Genomic DNA, 25,711 nt, shown 5'->3' on the forward strand with positions numbered 1-25,711 from the left:
ACCTATCACATCGAGACGTGGCAATGACCCGTCCCTCATCATCATCACCATTTATTTATATAGCGCCACTAATTCCGCAGCGCTGTACAGAGAACTCACTCACATCAGTCCCTGCCCCATTGGAGCTTACAGTCTAAATTCCCTAACATACACACACAGACACAGACTAAGGTCAATTTGTTAGCAGCCAATTAACCTACCAGTATGTTATTGGAGTGTGGGAGGAAACCGGAGCACCGGGAGGAAACCCACACAAACACGGGGAGAACATACAAACTCCTCACAGATAAGGCCATGGTCGGGAATTGAACTCATGACCCCAGTCTCTCTGCCACAGAGACAAATGTTGGGAGGTGTGTGACGCGTGTACTACATGATTTCCACTTTCCACGTTTGTGTGTCCTTGTGGGCAGGCAGGTGGGTTAGTTTGCCGGGATGGCGCCCACTGCAGGTAAGAGAGCAGACTAGCCACCATTCTGTGTCCAGATGACAAGCGGGAATTTACTTCACGTAGTGGATATCGCGCATTGAGGCATCCACAAGCAGTAACTGGGCGGCAGCCATGGCTTTCAGGGGGATGTCTTAAGACCATACTTACTATACTTGCCCTGTGGGAGATCCCAGATGGGAGGGGATGTGTGAGGAAAAGGAAGGACGAGGCGACACAAAAGCATCATTTTGCCGTGGGCCCATAATGACGCGTTTCACCATGAACCGCCTTAAGAAGGCTCCGATCCTACCCACATGTGGGAGAATGGCCTCCTCTTCCGGGAGTCCGGTAGACCTACCCGGAATTTGGAAGAAGTGGAAAGTGGATAAGTGTGCTTAAGACTGGGTTACAACAGGAGGTAATAAAAATGGTGTGCACTATTATATCTGTATATGACAGCAGGATGTACACCTGACACAGTCTTCATAAACGTTCCCTCTGTGACGTTACCTCCTAGCTGGCCCCCCTTCAGCACCCCATTTGCTGTAGCCATAGTGTAACAATTATCTTTTCTTATCTAGCAATTAGGACACAGCATTAATTACCAATAAATACGACATATTTATATGTTACAGCTCCTGAGAGATTTATTCACTGTCTGAAAGAAAAACCGCAGCATTCTAAAAGGTCTCCTAAAATCTCTGCATAATTATATTTTCTGCTGACTAAAAAAAGAGCAAAGTTTCTTTTAAACAAATTTAAATGACTTAATACCACCCCCATCGCTGCATTAGTCATTTCATGCACATTTAAGTTTTAATTTGGGTACTGAAGATAGCAATGAATGAACTTGTCCCAAACTATGCGGAAGTCACTGTTTATAGATTTATATCAGGCGCTCCAGGTGTTGTGAAGCTACAAGTCCCAGCATGCACCAGCTGGCAAAGCATTCTGGGGCTTGTAGTTTCACAACTTGCCCATGTCTGGTCTATGCCATTAGCATTTGTAAGTTTACCAGTGTAATACCGCAACCTTTAAAGAAAACAAACTGCGAACGTTTACTGAACTCTTACTCAGTTGCTGGCTGACTATTGCCGCGAGCGGGGCGCTGCCTGCCCCAGGAGACGGCGGTCCTGCTGGCTTTTCCCTTACAAATCATACAGACGCCATGAAAACAATGTCATTCCCAAAATTGGAGGACTAGTCAAAAGACACAGCGTGAGAGCAGCTCTAACAGGGCATTGTCTACACACCTGACAACCTGAATCGGGGACGTCTGCTAAACATCACGCAAGCATAAGCCAAGTGCTAATTACATTATATGAACTCAATATGGTGTAAATCTCACTATCAATCTGCGGCTTGCTAATTACATTTAATCTGTTGTAGCAGCTTCGTTTCAGAACACAGGCTGTGAAAAGCACGTCTTTATTTCTGTCACTTGTAAATTACACTTCTTTGAACGAAAAAAGACGGAGATTTGTAACGTCACGGTAAGGTTTGTTCTGCGCTCTCCTTCTCTTCTACCACCTGAGGTCCCCTCGCTTTCAGGAAGGTCATCTCCGCCTCTGAGAGTTTAGAGGTCAGGACCACACAGTCGTAGTCAAAGCTTTGGTCCAGAGAGAAGGGCTGGATCTCATCGCCCAGATGCTGGGAAAGGGGAGCAAGAGGTAAGAAGAAAAGCAAGAAGGGACTCCTACAAATATAACACATCATTGTACAACTTATTACTCTGCGTGTGTGTATAATATATATATATATCCTGATATTACTATGCCAACTAATAAAATAAATCAGGTGTTTAAGGATGAAATCATAATTAGTTGTAAGCTTTAGTTTTAGGCTTTTAAATATAGACCACTGGCCCATGTCGATGTTAACAAGGAAATTCCCTTTCACTTCCCCTCCTTTTTGTTTTTAATCCTGTAGCAAATAATGGACATCTCCACCCCCAACTGTTACCGGACGCCAGAAGACAATCGCACTGTGTGCTCACATGTAGGGGGGGATCTGACCATCGCTCTCACCTAGTAGCAGTTGTATTAAGCTCTGACAGACTCCCTCTCTCCCTGCACATCGTTCACACAGTGTAATTGGCTAGCAGAAGCATCGCCTCTGGCTTTAAAGTAATGGTGGGGGGCTGGATAGAGACCCCCTCTGCTCCCTAAATAGGGGAGGGTAGCAACAGGGGAAAGAAGATCGCCCTCCACCCAACTAGCAGAAGGGTAAAGAGCGCGTAGCATGGGAGGGTAAAGAGAACGCAGTGCAGGAGGGTGCAGAGCACGCAGGACAAGAAGGTAAAAAGAGCGCTTAGGACAAGAGGGTGCAGAGCACGCAGAACAGGGAGGTGCAGAGCGTGCAGGAGAGGAGGGCGTGGAGCGCGCAGTTGTGGAAGGCGCGGAGCGCACAGTTGTGGAAGGCGCGGAGCGCGCAGTTGTGGAAGGCGCAGAGCGCGCAGGAGATGAAGGCGCAGGGCGCGCAGGACAGGAAGGTGCAGAGCGCGCAGGAGAGGAAGGCGCAGGGCGCGCAGGACAGGAAGGTGCAGAGCGCGCAGGACAGGAAGGCGCAGAGCACGCAGGAGAGGAGGGTGCAGAGCGCGCAGGAGAGGAGGGCGCAGAGCACGCAGGAGGGTGGTGAGCGCGCAGAGCGCGCAGGAGAGGAAGGCGCAGAGCACTCAGGAGAGGAGGGTGCAGAGCGCGCAGGAGAGGAAGGCGCAGAGCACGCAGGAGAGGAAGGCGCAGAGCACGCAGGAGAGGAAGGCGCAGAGCGCGCAGGAGAGGAGGGTGCAGAGCGCGCAGGAGAGGAGGGCGCAGAGTACGCAGGAGAGGAGCTGTACTAAAGAAAATTAATATTTTTATTATTATTTTGGAAATACAGACCCCAAATTGTCCCGTCCACCCATGGTGAGAAAGACATGCTGTGATTTGTAGTTCCACAACCGCTGGTATGGTATTACTCTTATTGTTTTTAATGTGTTATAGGAAAAGCGAGCCAATCAGATGTTCCCATCTGTAGTAATAAAAACAAGCCCCGCCCACTTGTGACATGTCACTTCATGATTGTTAGCACATCAAACCTAGATACAAGGATCACACGATACACATCATATAATCATATATGCACCATGTCAGGCATCGGCGGGGTACTGTACCTCGTCTGTTGTACTCCGCAGCCGGGAGGAAGCTCGGGTCTCTAAACACGTATTTCTTATAACGGGCTTATTACCACCAGCAAATGCAGTGTCGGCCTCTCCCGGGAATAACACTGACGAGGATAAAAAGTCATATTAAAAAGGGAACTCCGTATTCAGAAAAATAAATTTAAATAATTTACAGTACCTTCTGTTCCTAGTCTTTGGTTTAGTTTTACCTACTACATTCTAGAACATGATCGCTAGAATCTGATTGGTTGCGATTAACAACACCTCCACGTTTTCCTGTTTAGAATGTTTGATAAGTGCTGTGATAGAGCGTTGGGAAGGATGAGAACGCCTAGAAAGGTGGCATCCCAGCACTTAGACCCTGCAATTTTTACCCTTTGGGGGAGGGGCTGTATTTAACAAATAAAAAAATATCCTGGATTTCACCTTTAAATAGGCATGAACTGAATCCATGGTACAAATGTTCTGTCAATAATCAGGCAGCTAAATCCATTCTGTTAAGTGGCAGCAACAGTGTGTTTTCAGGTTTTGAGCGGAGTTACCCATTAAGACCGACATGACATGCTGGGAGTTGTAGCTCAACACAACTGGAGAGTTAACTACATAATCTATTCACAGAATACAATAAGCTTTTGTCCTTACCAATACCAATATAAATCCATCTAGCACAATGCAAAGTATGAGGTATTGGTTCATATCGTGACCAAAACATTTAAGCTCGCAACCAAATGTCAAGGATCAAAAAAAAAAAGGACAAAGAGTTTTGCTATTGGAGGCAGCCCATCAATGTTTGGTTGATATACTCTCCATATTTGATTTTTGTCATAATTGTAATTTCTTACCCAACTTCAATTGCGTCCAAATATATGGGCTGATTAAATTAAATTATATAAGATACATCAGGGAATCTTAATTGCTATTCTCTGGTGGATATACTGTATTCTGCATATGTATACTTACTTCCGAATAACTAACTTCAAATGAGAGATTAGTGTGTGAGAACCTGAGACTTAGAAGTTATTCAGAAATTGTGGCTCAATGTTTGGGGGTGTGGCCACACGCCCATCATTATGTGGCCACACCCACCCTCTAGACGTGACCACGCCCCCTGACCCACTCCCAGGGACTTGCAAGTTGGAGGTATGCTCTGTGTTTCTATATATCCCTGCATGTTCAAATGTTTGCAATGAGGTATAGGGTAAAACCATAGACCAGTGCTAAAATATATATTCATTCTCCTTCATAGCTATTCAAATACACTTGTGATTTGTGGGAAATTTTAATTGCTTCTCTATATATATTCAAATTGTTTGCCACTAAAATGAACCTTGTAACAGAGATTATATTAATACTATGAGTCTGGAAATTGAAACATTTAAAGGTTCTGTCGCTCTGATTCATGTATCAGTTTTCAGTTTTGGTGGCAGATTTATTTCTATTCTACCTAACATAATATATCATACTTAAAAGATTTAAAAACATGTTTCCTACAAAATTCCCATCAAACCGCCCTTTGCTGTGTACACTAATTATCCATCTGTGCTGGAAAGATACAGCAACGGTTTAAACTCTGTATCAGCATCTATCCCAGCCAGGGAGTGGAGGGCGACCAGATCAGGACTGGCAGAGACTATTTTTAAAGTCAGATTAAGTAACATAAACATGTTTGCCATCAACCCCAGATCACGGCTACGAGAGCGGAGCAATCAGCCGCTGTTTACTGGGGGAAGTGTCAGGGAGAGAACATTTCAGCTCTAAATTTAGCCTGTGTGACAGTAAATGAACGCGTCTAATCTGCAGGCTTCAGTCTGCCTAGTAATGTTTAATCAAGCAGCTACTTCACAAGCAAAATGTGTTTGACAGCAAAAATCAGGAGGGAAAAAAAAAAAAGACGCCCAGGGACAGAGACAACAAGGCAGGATGGCAGAGGATACTCCGACGGCACCGAACGGTCCACACTGCGGGCGAGACCGGGTGACATCTGCAGAGATACCTCCCAAAATACTTGTGAGAACAGTCTGTACGGCTTCAGGGTGTGTCCCAGTTTTACAATGATAGCCCTGGATGAAGTGTCGCGAGATCCTCTCACCAACCCTTTGCTATTAACTGGACTGATGCCTCAAATTATATAAATGTATCCAAGGCAGAAAGCACAGCAGACCCCTGATGATATAAAGTCATGGCTGAAATGCACCATCTACATTTTACAGCCAGCACAAAGGGGGCCCCCTGTTGCAAGAAACGTTCCGGCGACCCAGGGCCGGATTAACCATAGGGCTAACTGGGCTATAGCCCAGGGGCCTATGGCATCCAGGTAGCCCTTGAAAGTGCTCAACAGCAGTATTGATCGGTCGGGGGCGGGGGAGCGTGCGGGCAGCTCCGATCACGGGGGTGGGGGGGGGCGCAATCAGCTCCGATCATGGGGGGGGGCCCTCACGGGGGAATGGAGGCACCCTTAGCCAAGGGGCCTCTATTCCCTTAATCCGGCCCTGCGGCGACCAACGCTCAGATGTAACATTAACACTAATGTTAATACTCCATGTACTGTAAGAGGCAGCCATTCATGGATTGGATTTGTGATAATCAAAGCAGGTGGTATCGCGCTGTATATACATAGAGCAAAGACAGGGGTGATAGGAGTCTACAACATAACGCAGCATCCGGGAGCCAGCAAGCGAACTCTAGCCAGTAGGACTTTTATAAGGCTCCTACACGCCATTGTCTTTCCTTTACCTTCAGTATATACGGTGTCCGCAGCATCCACCACCCGGCGAATGCAGCTTAATTGATACTTTAAATGAGATTAGTCACTGGCAGGGGATTTATCCAGCCCTGATTGATGATCATGGAACTGCTCTGTTTTAATCATCGATTGGCTAATAATCATAGTTTGTGAACCTGTACAAGATGTAAAGAGAGTCTGCTGTAACATAAACAGAGGCTGGATGAGAAGTGTGTTTACCCATCCAAGCTTGTGAGGATTTTCTGGATATATAAGTAAATAGATAACCCATGAAATAAGTCTAATTGAAAACTGCCTATAGATTTTCAGCGTTCTCCTAGCTCTATCCGTAGGACTATGGGTTAACTAGAGATCGGAGCCAGGTTACAGCGATGTTTGTGCCAAATAATCGTGCAAACGCCAACTAAATTAATTGGCGGTTATTAATTATGCAGTCCAATTACCATGAACCAAATAACTGCAGTTCTACTTAATTCTCCCCTATCATCCTGTGCCGACAGCTCTTTGTGAATATTTGATCCCGACACACGCTGAGATCTCTCTACTATACTGACCTGAATATTTTCTGTTTTCCTATAGGTCCCAATTCAGTTATCTTTTTATAACCTTGGGGAGGCCGCAGCTTGGGGGAGTTTGGCGGTAGGCGGGGGTCTACACTAACCGCTTCTACCCTGTGAAGTTGGCTGTTGGCACTTCTGCGGTGCAGGCCCATGATGTTCCTAATTAAGCTGCTAATTACATTCTCGGTGGAGGTGATTAATGAGCAACAGGAGTGCTTTGCAGGCTGCCAATGGCGGCAATGAGAGAGAGAGGTTAATTGAGTAAGTATTGACATCTGATGCTAGACACAGTCTGCAAACTATTGCAGAACTTCCCTGGTTCACAAGCTACTTTTAAGTCTGAGTGGCAGTACTGAGAAAATCTAGAACGGAGGTGGCTCTCTCGCTGTTGGGGAACTACAAGTCCCAGCATGCGAACGCTGGGACTTACATTTTCACAGCACTTGGAGAGCCACAGCCCGATCTAGAGTAACGGATGACAATCTCTTAAAAAAGTGGCTCACAAAATATAGTCTTTTACATTAGTGACAATGAACAGAATATAACTTCTGTACTGTTTAAAGAGTAATACGTTCTTTTACTGATGTTGTAAACACCTTTTACATATATACGTATTGGTTTCCATCTTCCATTGTTTCCCTATGTACTAGAATAGGCGCCACCTGCTGGCCGATCCGGATCGTACAGTCACATGATCAGAGAACGTGGGTGGTCAACTTAGATAAAATGAAGCCAATAGACACTTTGGCCGAGCAGTTGGGTCACTTTCAGCCTCGCTGGGACCTGATAGTGAGTTTTGAAAGATGAGCACACATACAATATGCCCAATAATAATATAATTGATTTCTATTATATTACTAATTGGACAACTGACCTGTGTCACTCGCCAGCCTGCCGGCGTCCGTGCAGCGCCACGGCCGCCCGCCATCTTACGTACGAATGAGGGTTATAGACTCTCCTCATTGGTCCGCTGACAGCCTCTCCCTATTTAAGGCTCCCTCTACCTATTCTCAGTCTCTGTTCTTGGTCTCCACTCTGTTAAGGTAGCTGTGGTTCACTCTCCTCCTGGTTACCTTTCCTGCAGTCGCAGATCTCCCCAGTGTATCTGGTTATCTTACCTGCTGTCCGCAGAACATCTCCACCATCCCAGTGGTAATAGCCTGCTGTCCGCAGATCATCTCGGCATCTTCTATTAACTTACCTTCTGTCCGCAGAACATCTCCCGTTCAGCTGAAGGTCCGTTGATCCTGCCATACTCTCCCGAGGGCCGCAACCTGCGTAGCAGAAGCCGCTAAACCCATACCCTGCGGGGGTCCCTGGAGAAAACCAGCCGCTGCGTTAGACTCCGCACCTCTGGTGAGTAAACTACTATTGGCAAGACTTGGGTCGAGACTCCTAGTGCCCAGGACAACCTGCTTATGGGGGGTGCACAGTCACCAGTCTGCGGCCTGTTGCCTGCGTGTGACCAGCTCAATAATACTCAATAGCCAATACACTACAATGGCAGCAACAGATACTGCTTTAAATGATTGAAATCCCTCCTCCGTCTCCTGCCACTGGTATAGGAGAGATGCCGTCAGCAGAGGAAGGAGATTGATTAATGAAAAAAATTGCAACGGCTAAAATAAATAAGCAAAGCAGATTGTTGACACAACCAGATAATGTTAGCTCACGGTCAGAGCTACACTTCAACTACGTATCTCATAATTAAACAGATGTTACAGTCAATCCTTTAATAACAAGATACAGAGAAATCTTTTTTTTTCTGGTATGAATCAATCTATTTCTAAAAATGGCAAAGTACAAAAATGAGAACGTACGGACGCTTGCATCTGGCGCCTCGTCATCTGAATCTGTGTCAACATCTGAGAAGCCGATAAAATTATCCACCTGACAGAAGAGGAAAAAATCAGGATCAGATGTGAAAATATATTTATTAGGTAAACACCAACATAGTACACATCAAACAATTCAATCAGTGACCACTAAACATCTAACAAAATCCTTCTCATCTGTAAGCAGGCATTACGATACTGCAAAACGTACCACACGTCACAGATTATTTTGGACGAGAAACAGGTAAATATATTTTATAGTATATTTTTGGCAATGGGTTAAAATGATCACAGTAAGTGCCATGGCGATGTGTACTCTTACACTTTTCGAATGCTGCCTACATAATTCACAAATAAACAGAACATTTACTAAAACATGCTTCCAAAAAGCCTTATATATTCCGAAAAACAATATGCAAATAAGCCACTTCTACTGGGGAGAATAGACTTCTAGTTTCATATTAGCCCTTTGAGTTAATGTTGAGTTTCCAAGACACAACAAAGGTTTGCGGTGACACTGTACGTTCAACTACAGACAGCCTGTGTTGTCCTTGTTAGAGCTCCTCAGTGCAGGATAGTATTTCTGGTTAGTATGTGGATTGCTACAGAGACAACCTAATTATTTCAGTGTTAACAACCTGATGAAGCCAGAACAAAGAATCTGCAACCCACAGCAATCACCTGCCAAGTATTTAGGTTAATAGACATGGCATTAGGAAAAGCGATGAAGCCGATGTCTGATTGGCTGATGTGGGTCACAACGCAGTTCTGTTACCGTTTCCAGATTATGACATAGAACCTTCAGAGGTTCTGTCATCGGAACATAGTGGTAAAGTTTTATACCCTATACATGCAGCGAAACTCACCTGGACTCGTCCAGAAGACAAAAGACTGTGGCACCAACCGACTGTAACACCTTCACCAATCGTCAACTACAACATAGATTAAATACACATTAATGACCAAAATTACTGGCTCCTTTCAGGAACAGGAATTATCATCAAAGTTAATTACAACACTCAGAGGGAGCGTTACCTATACCTGACATTATTAGCCCAAACTGTGCACTGTCATTTTTAAAAAAAAACAGGTTTTTAAATATTTTTATTTTATTTTATTTTTAATCATTTTCTTTTTGAATTAGTGGCACAGAAAGCCCAAATCTAGGTTTTCAGTTCTGCAATGTGGCAATAAAAAAAATAAATCATCCTTATCCCTGCAGATTGAGAGATAGGCGCCTTTATCTCTGAAGATAGTCCCTGATTTTGAATGGCAAGTTTAATTTGCTGTCATATCCTCTAATGTTCTAATGTGAAGTTCCAAGGTATGGGCATGTCAAGATTTGGAGAGTTAACTGGTATCTACAGTGGTAGGATTTTTTTAAATTAATTTTATGACCCCATATTACTTATACTTAAAACTGTATTCTGTCCAACACAAATCTCTACAGTTTTCTTGTTGGCGATCGGCCAGGCTGCAGATTCCCAAACCCACCCCCGCAGCTGCAAAAGAAGCATCGCCGAGCCCTGTTGCAAAATTTTGGGTAGGGAAACAGTAACGTCAATCCCAGCTCACCGGCACACAATATAATACATACAGCTGTTAGCAATCATTAAACTAACACTTAGCACAGCAATGTGCATTGGCTGGCACCTTGACAGACGTATTATGCAAGTCAGATTAATGAAAAGCATGCAGCACAATGCACACTGTGCTTTGCTCATTTAAATTAATATATACACTTTTCTGGCTTAATGAATTAGCAGTATCTTTAGTCTGAGTAGAGGTAACTATCAGTGACTTGTAGTAATAACATATGTGAATGAATAGCAGAGAGCTGCAAGTGATTGACAGTTACCTCCACTCAGACCACAGATGCTATGGATTCATTCATTTAACGGTACGTGTTAAATGGTAATGGCAGCACCTGTCATTCAGAGTAAACTGGCGGATCTCATTGCCAACTAATATAATTACAATGATTTAACAGCGATTGACACAGTTAGCCATGGTATGGCAAGAAAATGAGTCAATGTTTTGGGGTTTAAAGTGCAAGTTACACAAAGGCCGCAGAATCGCCACACGTTAAAAGATTACACTTGCAACATTTGTAAATAGCAAAAGCAGAGCAAGATGATTATATTCCTCTTGCAATTACATCGCTGGCTATGCTCCTGTGTGAAACACCAATCAGTACAGAGCATTTCTGTTGCCTTGGAAACTGTCGGGCTTTGAGGGTTATTGCATTTGCCACATGGGGTGGTAGGTACATGGCGACAACTTTAAATTTATTACCTTAACTCAATCCCACAAAGATTTTGACATACTGGCTGTACTTGCTCTTTAAATAGGACCAACATTATTTTGCAACACGCATTCAAATAATCGATGCTTCAAAACAAATTTGATTTATGAAAACAGCTAAAACCTTCATATCCATCCATCACTAGATGCAATAGGCAATAACATCACTTTCCAGATAAGATATTCTATTTATGCTGCCCTCAAAAGTTTCTTAAGTATCATTATATTGATATACTACAATTCTATGTCACTTCATAAAATGTTTGTCATTCAATCAGAGGATTGGTGCGTTAGATGCCGGAGAAGGTTTGGTAAAACATGTGCACGGATGACAGTGGGATTAATCCTTTACCTGCTCTGGTTCATCCTCTGCCCCTTGTGGTATTTCAAGGTCCGAAGATGTTGGTCTTGGTGTGTGGTCAGACTGGACCTTACAATCTTGTCTCTCTGTCACAGATATGTAAGTAATGGTATTAGTAGAAGCATAGTAATGTTTTATACAGTACATCAGCATATGTTACCCACAGAGAGGGACAGTAGACAACGAACCATTTATATAGCGCCACTAAATCCACAGTGCTGTACAGAGAACTCGCTCACATCAGTCCCTGCCCCATTGGAGCTAAATTCCCTAACATACACACATGGACTGAGAGAGACTAAGGTCAATTTAATAGCAGCCAATGAACCTACCAGTATGTTTTTGGAGTGTGGGAGGAAACCGGAGCACCTGGAGGAAACCCACGCAAACACGGGGAGAACATACAAACTCCACACAGATAAGGCCATGGTCAGGAATCAAACTCATGACCACGGTATTAAATAAGGCTTTCCATGTTTACTTGTGAAGGATACAAAACTATCTTTCATAGAACATAATAGTGTATAACAACAATATTTCCCTAGCATGTCCCAATGGAGAAATATTATGACCCTTGCCGATTACCCCCGGCCCCCCCCCCCCCCTCCGGTGAGGTCATGCCTCCTCTATCAGAATCGAGACATATTTTTACTTTTATGCTACACGGGCAGCAAAGTGCTTGATCAAAAGTCCTCTGAAATTAAACCATGGAGAGATGACACCAGACGGGACACAAAAGAACCGATGACTGTCTTATGCGCTTGTCACATTCACCTATCCCCATTCCTAGCCCCCCTCTCTCCCCGTAGCTTGTAACCTAGGCTAAGCCCCTCATAAAAGTTTCATCCTTGCTTAAGCTCCTTCCGTCAAGACAAAGAGACATCTGTTCGTTGCTGGCCCTTCACAGCCGGATATGTTTCAGGTATGAAAATAATATTTCTCTGAAGATTGGAGGCAAAAAAAAAAAAAGAATCCTGCGGACTTTAAATTTAGCTCTTCACATCAAACACTAAAGCGAATCTTTCATTCAAATGAGGTGTACACTGTCCCCAGAAGAGAGACAATGCCGGGCTTATAGCCTATATCCCGTTGCCTCATGCCAACATCAATTACTAATCACCGGCTGGGCCGCGAACATCTTGCTTCATGTTATTTCATGCCTTTATTTTACTGGGTGCCCTTCTCACCTACCTTTCATGTGGAGCCTAATCTTGCTATAAGTGCACAAAGAGAGCTAGAATACCTTTTGGTAATCTCCCTATGTGGCTTTACAGACAGGGAAAGAATGGAGGACCCCAAGAGGGAAGCACTCTCTGAGCTTGTCTGTGAAACAAAAGGTTTGTTAAGGATCTTACAATAGATGTTTTATTCCACATTGAAAGAAATCTTGTCCTTTTTTTTGTTTTATAATATTTATATAATTCTTTATACCCGACATGGGGTCCTTGTACAAATATAAAAATCTCCTCTCTGGCAGCACAAAGTTAGAGAAAAATCCTTTCCGGAGCCTGCTGTGAATTAAGACTGCACCGCTGGATTTGCAGCCTGGTGAATGTGGGATATTTCCAAGGCCGACAGGAAAGGTGAACAATTAACTCTTACGTGGTTGACGAATGCAAAAAAAAAAAAAGTTTTCTCATTATGAAAGAAGCGAAGTAGAGTAAAAAGTATTATGAAGGTTGTTTCCTGGGTACATCAATAACCATTAATGTCAGCGCTGAACAACTTGCAGCCTGGATGGCGATGATGAGAAGGTCTTGTGTGCCTTTTATATTGCCTCTGCGGGTTTGAAAAAGTGGAGATGTTGCCTATAGCAACCAATCAGATTCTAGTTATCATTTATTAAGTACATTCCACAAAATGATAACTAGAATCTGATTGGTTGCCATAGGCAACATCTCCACTTTTTCAAACCCACAGTTTAGTAAATATACCCACAGAACTCTTATGCTCCCTAGATTGTAAACAACTATTATGTGATAAGATCCTAGTTCTCTGGTGCTCCTATTTGAAGCCCTGAACACAGTTGCACTTAAACCTTCTTCTTGTCTCCAAGTATCTCCCCAGTCTCGATCTTCCAAGGACTTGTGTCTTCTTGTCAAACATCCAGTAGCTCAACCTGATTGCTGAGCTGTCAGATCTATGTTCACTTTTGGACACAAACAGGGGTGTATTTAATAAAGTGCAATCAACCATGAAAATGGAGAAAAGCTTTATTTGTAAAGTGGCCATTGCATGATTTATAAAGAGTTCAATGCAGGAGAAATCATAGCAGGTTATGGCAGGAGAAATCATAGATTTTTCCTGCCATAACCCATTTAACGTTTCTTACCGCAGATGCCATATATCAGTATCGGGGTCTGCAAATTACAGCGGTGTTTCATTACGCATTCTTGCGAACGGATGACGACCTCACATGGTCACATTCTCTTATCGCTCGACAGCAGTTTCCAGATCGATAGCTGAAAAATCTGGTTCAGACATTGATCTGGATTGGCGGTGTGTTTAAGTCCGCACAGCAGAAATGTACATGAAACGGAGTATACCTTCGGATATACTTTGATAGAAAGTGTATCTAATGATCCAAATGAGGTAAATTGAGGCTTCGATATTAAAAAAATTACCCTTGGGCTCTAAGTGATCGATCCAAAATTTACATTACATGGCTTCTCTTTTAACTAAAAATAGAGGATACAGCACAAATATTGAATATCCTTGAAATTATTACCATCTCAGAGCCGCCATTACCTCTTTTCATAGAGTTCTGTTTGCTGAACCTGGCAAATTCCTAAATAGTTATGTAATAAAAATGCAATATACCTACAATGGTATAATCTGCCGTACCTCAGCCTCAACACGCGTTTCACTCCTGCGTCATCAGATTAAGGTTGGGAATCAGAGCAGTCTCTCTGTGTCTGATCAGACCGCTATTGTATATTTTATTATATAACCATTTAGGAATCTGCCATATTTCTACATTCATATCAGCTTTCTACATAATCTACATAAAATACTAGCATTTAGATCTCAGCCAGCATTCTCAAACGACCAATCTCTTCTGGCGGCAGAGGTCTCCCCGACATTAAACTATATTACCTGGCCTCCCACTTTTCACAAATTGTTACCTCATATGCCCCCCCAGGCTCCACTTCCTGGCTCGATATAGAATCGGCTTATACTACCTTGCCCTATCTTACACCCTTATGGGGTCTCTCCCCTGCACATCGCCCTCCTGCATCTAAAATGCTCCCTACTATCAAGTTTGACATCAAGTTATGGGATTTTTACTCCTTTAAACTGAAGCTTACCACACAATTATCCCCCTTAACCCCCATTTGGCACAACCCTGTATTCCCTCCTGGACTCTCCGCCGCGAGAGCTCGTCTTTGGAATAAAGCTGGCCTTAAATTCCCGATAGACTTCTCTAAAGCAAACCACTGGCTCCCACTGGCAGAACTCCAACGTCACTCCCCATCCCGCATACTTAGTCCGTTTGAGTTTTTCCAAATTAGTCATTTTTTGCGATCCCTCCCACCTACCTATGTTTTGCGAGATTTAACCCCCTTTGAAGATCTTTGTAAAAATCACCCTAGGGACAGAGGCTTGATATCCCAACTTTATGGTATATTTATTGCTGCTGTCCTTCCTACTCCGAGGGCACATGAGGCTGATTGGGAAAAGGATCTAGGCCCCCCTCCGGACGATGAGGCATGGGACGACATGAGACTGGAGATAGCCAAAAGCTCCATATCCACCAAACTTAAAGAAACCTCTTATAAAATCTATTACCGTTGGTATTATACCCCTACTCGACTCCACAGCATGTTTCCCTCTTCTTCACCTTACTGTTGGAGGGGTTGTGGCCACAGGGGAACTATGCTCCATATATGGTGGACCTGCCCAACTATCTCCTCCTTCTGGGATGTGGTTTGTGGCATTCTAAACTCTCTATTTGAGGCTCCCGTCGCAAAGGACCCCTGGGTCTTTCTACTATGCTATCCTCCTCCAGAACTTGACAAATTTTCCAAAAAACTAGCCTCACATATACTGACAGCGGCTAAATCCCTTATCGCGCTAAACTGGAAAAAAACGTCCCCCCCCTCTCTAACAGCCCTCAAAAAACAAATCTGGCATGTCGCAGCCATGGAACAGATTACCTATTACCTCCATGATAGAGGCCATGTTTTTAACCAGGTTTGGGCTCCTTGGCAGTTTGTGGAAAGCTCGCGTCCCCCTAACAATTAGCCCCGTGATAAGGACCCATGTGGGGTAAGTCCAGCTCCCTTATACGCTTTGCCCCCTTATCTTCTTGAGTCGTCTACACACTCTCCACCCCCTGAGCTCTTTCATATACCTGCTTTGTGGTCTTCCCCCCCCCCCCCCTTCCTTTCTGATTCCCTTCCCCCCACTCCCACATTTCACACTTTCACTACAGTTATATACAATTTGATACCGCATATAAAATTGTAAAAATGGTTGTCTCATTATAAGCTTCTACGTACATGTTGATTCAATTGTTCTGACTGTTTTTGTACGTCTGTTCAATAATAACACTCTTATTCCCTGTATTTGCTTATATGACCAACCAAAATAAAGAATTTAAAAAAAAAAAAATACTAGCATTTAGTACTTGTGGGTAATCTAGTGTTTGACACTGTGACTACTGTTATATAAAGAGTTGATTTCATTTATGATTGTACTCCGTGTCGAATTATTGTCTTTTTTAAATAAAAAAAATGTTACTTTATCAATTGTACAACAATTCATGTGAATCTTTGCCCTCCAAGATAATAAACTGTATTATTAATTAATTGATAATATTGGTACATGTGCAATTTATGAATTTGATGTTTAAGATCATGAATATGTGAATTATTGTTATCGTGTAACAACATATTTTCTGTAATCAGCAATCGCAGATACTGTCCCTTAACCCATTGTTTTTATTTTTAACACAATTTATGTCCCATTCAACTGATTAAGTGAATTGAATTATTGTTTGATTATCATCCCAATATTGTGAGCATTCCTGATAACTTCTACTTGATGTGATTACACTCAATAATATATATTTTGTGAGTATATTATAGACACTGGCAGGCTGTCTTCATAATATGTCAATTAATTTAATATTTAAAATTATAAAAATATCATTTAAAATACATAAAGCACCAATGGTGTTTTTACTTACACAGTTAGGCATAATACCTTAATAAGGTACTAATAAGCAGTACTTTGAGAGAAATGTTTAATACCATGGACTGACTTTTAGTGATGACAAAGAACATAATTATAACGTTTATTTCTAGTAAAAAAAATAGCAACAGTATAAATCAAATTAAGCAAATATAGAATTATAGTGTTTAATCCATTTAAATTGTGTTGGGTGAATTTTCACATTAATCTCAAAGTTTTTAAGTTATTTAGATTTTTCTTTTTTTTTTTTAAATGAAAAAAAAAAATGTTTGCTGTGATTTAAGTCTTTGTTTTAATCCCTGCTTATTACATAGAAAGTACATGTCTTATTTTAATTACATTTTTGTTATTTGATTCAATCCCAAAAAAAAATAAAAATTAATACAGTGTTTTGGCATTTTTATCAAATTTCCAAAAAAAAGATTAATTATTTCTTGTCATCAGAAGTCATTTTAACTCCAAGTAAGCGTATTAGGTGCTGAGAATGAACTTGGAGAATTAAGTTTATCATCACCAACATTTATTAAGACTGTTATTTGCCTAAAATCTAATTGCTGACTTATTAAGGGTTGTTAGTAATTGTAACAATACTATTTGATTTTGTTAACAGAAGGTAGTTAATTAAAATAAATTGATTTGTTTAAAAAAAACATAAAAAAACAAAATCCACCCTGATAATTGAAGATATATTTTGATAATTTATTAAAACTATTATTTGCATAAAATCTAATTGTACATTTCTAGTTAGTTTTCATTGCCTTTGCACGCTTGTTAGGCGTAATCCAGAATATGTTTTCGTTCTTAGAGCAGCGTAGGCTTTCCAGTTATTTTATGCCTGGTTAACAAAACAATAACATCATAGAGATAGAAGCAGCAGATGTTGCCAAGTGGGCTGTGAACTAAAAACAACCTTAAATATTCACAGGGGACTCTGCAAGCTCAGAGAGTAAAACCACAGCTTTCCCCCTATCGGTCTGCTCTCGGCACGTTTCAGGAATAGACCACAGAATATCGTCCTCGGTTACGGCGCACTTGTCACTTACAAACAGTGCACAGGGTTTTATGAATGCAGCCAATAAATTTAAGGATATAGTAAAATCATTGAGACATCAATGATGTCACTGCTTCCGGTGGATTAATAGGCTGCGTTCTTAATAGTTTGAAAATAAATTAAAAACAAACAAACAGGCAGCGCCCCAAATTGTCAACCAGCACCAACGCTTGTCTGCCTGAACTGGTTTCCGTTATAATAGGGGGACCACAGGGAAAACTAGCTGCAGGCTGGCAGCGCAAAGCTGGCACCTCGATAAGAGAGGCCGCAAAAAAAATATAAAAAAATAAAAATTGTAAACCCCATTCCCAGAGGCTACGTAACCATGAACTGAGAAGTACTTCCTGATCTCCCAGGCTGTTGGGTAAATAACAAAATTGGGAGCAAATTTGCAACCTCCGTGGTCCCAGTATAATGGACCTGTCCCTAAGACTGGATGAAAGAGCCCCCAAAAGTGTTGCTCATCACATAATTAAATACAAACATATCTTATGTTCTTCTTTTTTTATATAAATTAGTCCAAATGGAAAAAGTCATAACGAAAATGCCAATAAAAACTACACACTAAAGCCAACCGACGCTGAATGATTGTAGCCGGTTTCTAGTGAAGCAATAGGCTGCATTCTCAGTGACGTCACCAGCTCCTAGTGAATTGATTGGCTGCACTCTCAGGGATGTCACCAGTTTCTAGTGAATCAATAGGCTGCATTCTCAGTGATGTCACCAGCTCCTAGTGAATTGATTGGCTGCACTCTCAGGGATGTCACCAGTTTCTAGTGAATCAATAGGCTGCATTCTCAGTGATGTCACCAGCTCCTAGTGAATTGATTGGCTGCACTCAGTGATGTCACCAGTACCTAGTGAATCAATAGGCTGCATTCTCAGTGATGTCACCAGCTCCTAGTGAATTGATTGGCTGCACTCTCAGGGATGTGACCAGCTCCTGGTGAATCAATAGGCTGCAGTCTCAGTGACGTCACCAGCTCCTGGTGAATCAATAGGCTGCATTCTCAGTGATGTCACCAGCACCTAGTAAATTGATTGGCTGCACTCTCAGTGATGTCACCAGTACCTAGTGAATAATAGCTGATAAGATACATAGACAAACTCTTCCTAAATTCATTTTGGTTCAAACTCCAATCTCTAAACCCTGACTTATCGTATGTCTGCAGGCTCTGGCAGGGGTAATCCCAGGATGGGGAATCCTGTGTTTGTGCTAATAAGGAGATACTTTGGGTTGTATATATTTAATGACCTCCAACTCTCATCATTCTTCCCTTTCACCTTTAATAACGTTTAGAATGATTTAGAATAAAAATTATAAAAACCAGTTTATGTAATAACAGTACAAATAACACACACGTGTTGTTACCCACGACGACCACACAGATCTTACCTGCCATAAGCCTTTTTGCAGTCATAATGTATTTAGGTTTAATAAGTCAGAGCACACATTATTGTTATTTCAGCCACATTGCTGGTGATAACTGATCTGACTGCTGTCTGATCTGACATCTTTGAGGTTCTGAAGTACTGAAAAGTAACCTTACTTTCCTGATGACTTATCTTGTGGCAAGAGCAGGTCTTTGTAGTGTCAATTTGGATATTATCTAGATTTTGCTTCTCGAAAGTGGCAATTAGTTAAAAAAAAAAAATCTTAAAGGCTCCGTCCAAAGACCTCACTCTAAGGGGGGGGATTCAATCCGGCATGACGGGCCACTAATTCAGCCCATGCTCACATAGAGGTGATATTGGGCAATTTATGAACATTGAGAAGTATGCATTTGTAAGTGTGTATCTTGTTTAATTTGGTTTGATAGGCTCTATTCTAGGCTGGCCTCGCCCAATGGCAGCCGACCCTGCATACACTCTAGTAGAGATTACCTGAACTGTGAAACAAACATATTCATGCTTAATGAGGACATTACGGGAAAGAACGCTAAAGAACGCATGCGTCATCAGCAGACGTAAGCAGAATTACCACGTACATTGTAAACTCCCGTCGTCCCATGACAACGGATACTGCCAGTAAGAAGATTTATTTTCTCAGTGCAGATCTTCTTAGATACACTCTACCAGATGGTGCATCTAAGGACACATTGTAAAAAGACCAGGGGGTATATTTACTAAACTGCGGGTTTGAAAAACTAGAGCCATTGCCTATAGCAACCAATCAGATTCTAACTGATTCATTTATTAAGTACATTCTACAAAATGACAGCTAGAATCTGATTAGTTGCTATAGGCAACATCTCCACTTTTTCAAACCCGCAGTTTAGTAAATCTAGCCCCGGATGTTTAATGTGTAAAAAAGTCCTCGCAGGTATTTTACACATAACAACATAAAAACAATGGCCACACAGGTAGACTTCTCTTTTAACAAAACATGACATTTATTTTTTTTTAAACAGAAGAACCTCTTTTAATGGCATTGCTGACAAATCTCCTTGATTTTAACATACGGCCATGTATCTGAACTCTCTTCCACGAGTCTCCTTCAATTCTTCATGCTGGTAATTTCCTCATCACTTCTTGCTGTATATCCCTAGGCCATTTCAGTGACACGATCTTGCACTCACTGAGACCGCTCTGCAACCCTGTTCTCATCCGTACATTATTTCCACTGCGTCTGACACTGTTCCACAGCTCTTACCAGTTATGTGATAGAGTTCTAAGGACTTATGGGTCTAGTCCTGGTTTTTCAAAGAGTGTATTGATGTATTTAAAGTATAAAATGAAGAATATTTATTTTGTTTTTTAATATAGTTTTAAGCAATGTGGTTCACCTTCACTTTTCTTCCCATGTTTATCAGCCCAATCGAGCATGTGATTTTGTTTTTGCACAAGTGTCATTGAGATTCCACCCCAGCTTTAATGCTATCATTAATCAGTGCACTTAAAGTAAATCAGTCACCTACACACATTGGATGGAGTCATCTTTAGGGATGACGCAGTAGTCATGCTGCTTATTAATTTATTAGAAACCGCTGAGATCATGGAGACAAGCAGCGGTATAACCTTCAAACTTCCCTGTAGGAGGTGTGTAGTGAAGTCACTACCCGATTGGACGGCTGTAGCACCTACCAATAAAGCTCCAACTTCACTACACACCTCCGTCAGCACATTTTAAATGGACCCTGGAACAGATCACATTGATAGACCCCCAAAATCAATTGCAACACACAAGTGATATCTTGCAAATAAATTCCAAAAGTAGAGCGGACAAAGTTTCAGAAGGACCAGCAACAGAATTAGTTTAAGTGGACCCGTCACCTACACGCAATGTAGGATCAATTTCTATCAAGTAGCTAGGAACCAGCCACATGACCGAGGCACTGCCTGACTAATATTCATGAGGCCTGACTAATACTCATGAGGCCTGACTAATATTCATGAGGCCTGACTAGTATTCATGAAGCCTGACTAGTATTCATGAGGTCTGACTAATATTCATGAGGCCTGGCTAATATTCATAAGCTGCAGGTTCAGAGTGAATTCATGGGCTGCATTCTCAGAAAACATAATTCAACCCTAAAATGGTTGCATCCATTGTATGTAGGTGACGAGTCTACTTTAAGGGTAAAAAAAAAAATAATTGAAAAAGGAGGCTCAACTTCATAGTGGCCAACTCTACCAGAACCTCCGGGAGAATACTGAATTAGAGGGGTCGACCTCCCAGACTCCTGAGAGAGCAGGCAATTCTTTTGTAGGGTCGATAACCTGCATGCAAGGTGTGCAGGGACATGCCAATGTAATGCAAATTGTGTCATCAAGGACCACCAGTGAATACTAAGTGGGCAGGGGTGTGAAGATGCAGGTAGTAGATACTGGCCTACATTTTGGACCTACCCTCTGGGACGAGTGCAGAGCCATGAATCACATCATCAAGGCTCCTCTCAGTACTTTCGGCAGTGGACAGGTGTCAGCATGGACACTCTCACCGGTCTGGGGCTACACAGTCCCACACACAGCCAGCAATGCGCTATGTGTTCTGACACCTTTCTATCATAGACAATATTATTTATTCCAGCAATTTGTGCTACAGTAGCTCTTCTGTGTGATATGGCCAGACGGGCTAGCCTTCACTCCCCACATGCATCAATGAGCCTTGGGCGCCTATGAACCTGTCATCAGCTCACCGGTTGTCCTTCCTTGGACCACTTTTGGTAGGTACTAACCACTGCATGCCAGGAACACCCACAAGACCCGACGTGTTGGAGATGCTCTGACCCAGTCATCTAGCCATCACAATTTGGCCCTTGTCAAAGTCGCTCAGATCCTTACGCTTTTTCCTGCTTCCAAACATCAACTTCAAGAACTGACTGTTCACTTGCTGCCTAATATATCTCACCCCCTGACAGGTGCTATTGTGACAATATAACAAGATACCCAACGGTTTTCACTTGTCAGTGGTTTTAATGTTGTGTCTGATCAGTGTATGTGTTACCTGGGCCACGATATACTGATCTGTGAGGACTGAGGTGAGGACTGGTCTCATTACACAGTATGCACAGAGGGAGATGGATGTGCAGATGGTTCAAGACCAGTGGCGGATCCAGGGGGGGGGGGGGGGAGATCGGGGCAATCGTCCCCGCTAGCAGTAGAAGTCCCTTAAAAAGTCCTTTAAATTTGGGTCCAAGACGCAAATCAAAACAGATGGAGGGACAGGGCAATCACGGGTGGTGGGCAGGGTTTTCTGGGCCCAGCCAATCAGAATGAAGGAGGGGCGTAGTTATGCAAAATCGCCTTCCCTAAAAATTACGTCTAGGTCCGCCCTTGTACAAGACTGCAGTAAAATCATGCTGCACTGTACATATGTACCCATCTGATAACCAATCTTACCTGGTGGAAGACTGGTGAACATAGACAGGAATCCTTCGTACGTCTGCTCCGGAATGCTGACAAAGCGATTTATCACGCCACAAGCCATTTCTTCTTCTGCCCCAGGAGGTGTAGTCCAGGTGCTCGGCATGGCGTTGGCTCCGGGCTGAGGAAGAGAAGAGATTGAGTTAAGGAGACATATGATACCTAATTTAAAGTATACATGCCAGAATCACAAATAAACAGTGCGAGGTAACTGGGGGGCACGTCTGAAACCGGTACACAGGAAAAACGGCGGCGCTGATCATAGCGGCCAATAAGAGTTTACACTGCACTAGAAAAATTAGTCGGTGCATCCCAACGCTACACAATGAACAAGCTTTGGGGGAAAAAATTATTTTGTTTGTTATTTATATATACAGCAGATGAAATAAGTATTGAACACATCAACATTTTGAACACGGACTGAATACACACCAGCCTTGTTTAAGACGATAACGGGAAGAGCGGACGTCCCAATAGCGACTTATTACAGCCATGTTGGCGTGAGCAGTGATTGTAATTTCACTGAAGCAACATTTGCGGAGCATGTAACGATATACCAAAGACATTAGCATAAAGGGGCAGAGCTTTTGCTATAGGTAACACCCAAAACCACATAAAAAGAGAAAGCAAGTTTATAAAGGGTAAGTATGAATAGATTCCCAACATAGATGCAAAGGGTAATAACACACGTGCTTTATACTAGTGTAACGGTCTGCAGCCAGACAGGTGCGATACACATCTTTACAAAACACAATTCAGTGATGTGCTGATACCGCACCACGTGGGACTGGGACAGGCATCACAAAGTTACATACACACATCCTCCAGGTCGAGGAAGTATCGGAGGATTGTCGTGGATCGGTTGGAAATCTATACACACTACACAACGGAAAGGAGATTGGAAAGAAAATATTAAACGGTACGACTAACCAAATGAGGCGACAATCGTCCATTTGGGCAGACTTTCGACCATCGTGTCACTACACACACTGGCCGACTTTTCAAACGAGCGGTTGTATGTCGGCTGGTTGAGCCGATTATTGGACGAAAACCCTGTAGTGTGTACCCAGCTTTACAAAGCTGGGTTTGATCTGTGTGTGGGAGACTGATGCCAACAAGTGGCCAGTGACCAGTTATGGACCTAACTGTTATAGCCAGAGTTGAGGGCTATTGGATTATGTTCATTGCTGTGAAAGTTTCATTTTGTTTGCTGAAGACACTACCGAGACTGTTTATCCATCCTGACAAGTAAAATAAACGTCAAGGTGCTTCAGAAAACCTGTGTAAGGAGCCATCTGTTTGCACGCTTTTCACAATATTTAATGTGGCTATTGTAATTAAATTTACACCAAATGTCAGCAACAACCCTTGTAATCCACACATGCAAAAAAAGAAATCAAACAAAAGATGTGAACTGGTTTCAGAGAAAAAAAATAAAGCTACTAGAATGGCCCAGCCAATCACCTGACTTAAATCCTATTGAATATCTATGGAAAGAACTAAAGATCAGAGTTCATAGAAGAAGCCCATGGAACCTTCAAGATTAGAAGACTATTTGCACTGAAGAATGGGGCAAAATCACACCTGAGCAATGCATGCGACTAGTTTCTCCATACAGGAGGCGTCTTGAAGCTGTCATTACCAACAAAGGCTTTTGTGCAAAGTATTAGATACATTTCAGGCAGTGTGTTCAATACTTTTTCCCTGTGTCATTTCACATTATTACACAAAACTTAAATTATGGACATCTATGGTTTGATTTATTTGCATGTGTGCATTGCAAGGGTTGTTGCTGACATTTGGTGTAAATTTCATTACAATAGCCGCATTAACTATATATTTACTGAGAAAAATGTTGGTGTGTTCAATACTTATTTCATCCACTGTTTGTCTTTATCTGTGTGGAGTTTGTATGTTCTCCCCGTGTTTGTGTGGGTTTCCTCTGGGTGCTCCGGTTTCCTCCCACACTTCAAAAACATATTGGTAGGTTAATTGGCTGATGATAATAATAAAGTACTTCAATCATGGATTTCCTACGTTGATGTTTTCATATTCTTTAACCAGTAGGTGGCGCTGCTGTCAGGTTTTTGAACAGCAGTAAAATGCTTTCCGAGGATACAACACAGACCTTACAACTTGCACGTTATTTGAAAGTAAACCAATAAAAAAACAAGGCAGTAAAAAAAAAATTCGTTACACAGTCCATAGGGATCACAGGACTCTCACTATAGTTTGCAAAGAAAAAAAAAAGCCCTACAAAAAAATAAATGTTTAAAATAAGCTACACTTCCACTTCCATTCAGGAAGACTGGCCAAGCTATCCTGAAAACAGCAGGAAATAGCCAGTGAGAGCCAAGATCAGCGTGAAGCCTACAGCATCCCATGGGGGACGCAGACTGCTCTAACCGCATTACCTTGGTGGTTTTTATGCAAATTGTGGTTATCTAAGGAAGGAAATAATATATTTTCTTCTCTTGTTTTCCAGGCTTCAGATTACGGCTGTTTACACTTGTATGTGGCTGCATTTTGAACGTAAATATTATTTAAGTAATGTAGCAGTGACAGTGTGGAAAGTGTGAGATAAACATTGCAATTATATCCAGCCTTAGGAAGCAAAACCATTATAAAGATGATTACTGGGGACATTGGTGAAACTGCGCCGCATGAGAGGAGAGACATAGTGGGGTATTAGGTGAGAGAGTGGCTAATTTAATAGCAATAATGTACTGTAAACCATAGCAACAAAGCAGATATGAGCGTTTATTAGTCTAGTGTAGTCAGTCTAATGGAAGCTTATGTTTGATTGGTAGCTAGGGGTCACGGTACACTGTTGTTATTTGCGCCATATTACTAAATAAGCCTCAGAGTGCAAATAGAGTCACTCATAGAAACTGATGGCTTCTATTGTCTATCTTATACTAGATTGATGAAAGGTAACTGCTGATTGGTTGCTAGAGGTTAAGCAACACTTTGCTAGTAAATAACCCCCAGTGATTGGCTGCTGGCATGAACCAATCACATAATAATTGCCAACTTCTTCTAGTTGGCATCCGGGAGCTGCCAGGGGGAGGTGGGCGTGCAGGGGAGCGGGACTCCCGAAAATCACGGCATTTTGGGCCCGCCTACGGTGACGTAATGACGCATCATTTTACAGTGGGCGGCGGGGCCAACTGCTGCGAATCCCAGAGAATCGCAGCATTTTGGG

The 25,711-nt window shown here is 42.3% G+C and overlaps 1 protein-coding gene across 2 annotated transcripts in view; it reads right to left on the bottom strand.

Annotated features, from left to right (window-relative positions):
- Window positions 1-1,842: 1,842 nt before the first annotated feature.
- Window positions 1,843-25,711, bottom strand: part of IFTAP (intraflagellar transport associated protein) — a 31,075-nt gene continuing 7,206 nt past the window's right edge. For both annotated transcript variants that reach the window (XM_075188322.1, XM_075188323.1), the window contains exons 2-7: window positions 22,483-22,627; window positions 11,385-11,479; window positions 9,595-9,660; window positions 8,714-8,783; window positions 3,582-3,694; window positions 1,843-2,080 (exon numbers count right to left, since the gene is read on the bottom strand). In XM_075188322.1, coding sequence (XP_075044423.1) covers window positions 1,919-2,080; window positions 3,582-3,694; window positions 8,714-8,783; window positions 9,595-9,660; window positions 11,385-11,479; window positions 22,483-22,627 — 651 coding nt within the window. In that variant the 3' untranslated portion in view covers window positions 1,843-1,918. The remainder of the gene's footprint in view (window positions 2,081-3,581; window positions 3,695-8,713; window positions 8,784-9,594; window positions 9,661-11,384; window positions 11,480-22,482; window positions 22,628-25,711) is intronic.

This window comes from Mixophyes fleayi, chromosome 10 (genome assembly GCF_038048845.1).
Source record: "Mixophyes fleayi isolate aMixFle1 chromosome 10, aMixFle1.hap1, whole genome shotgun sequence".
NCBI lineage: Eukaryota > Metazoa > Chordata > Amphibia > Anura > Limnodynastidae > Mixophyes > Mixophyes fleayi.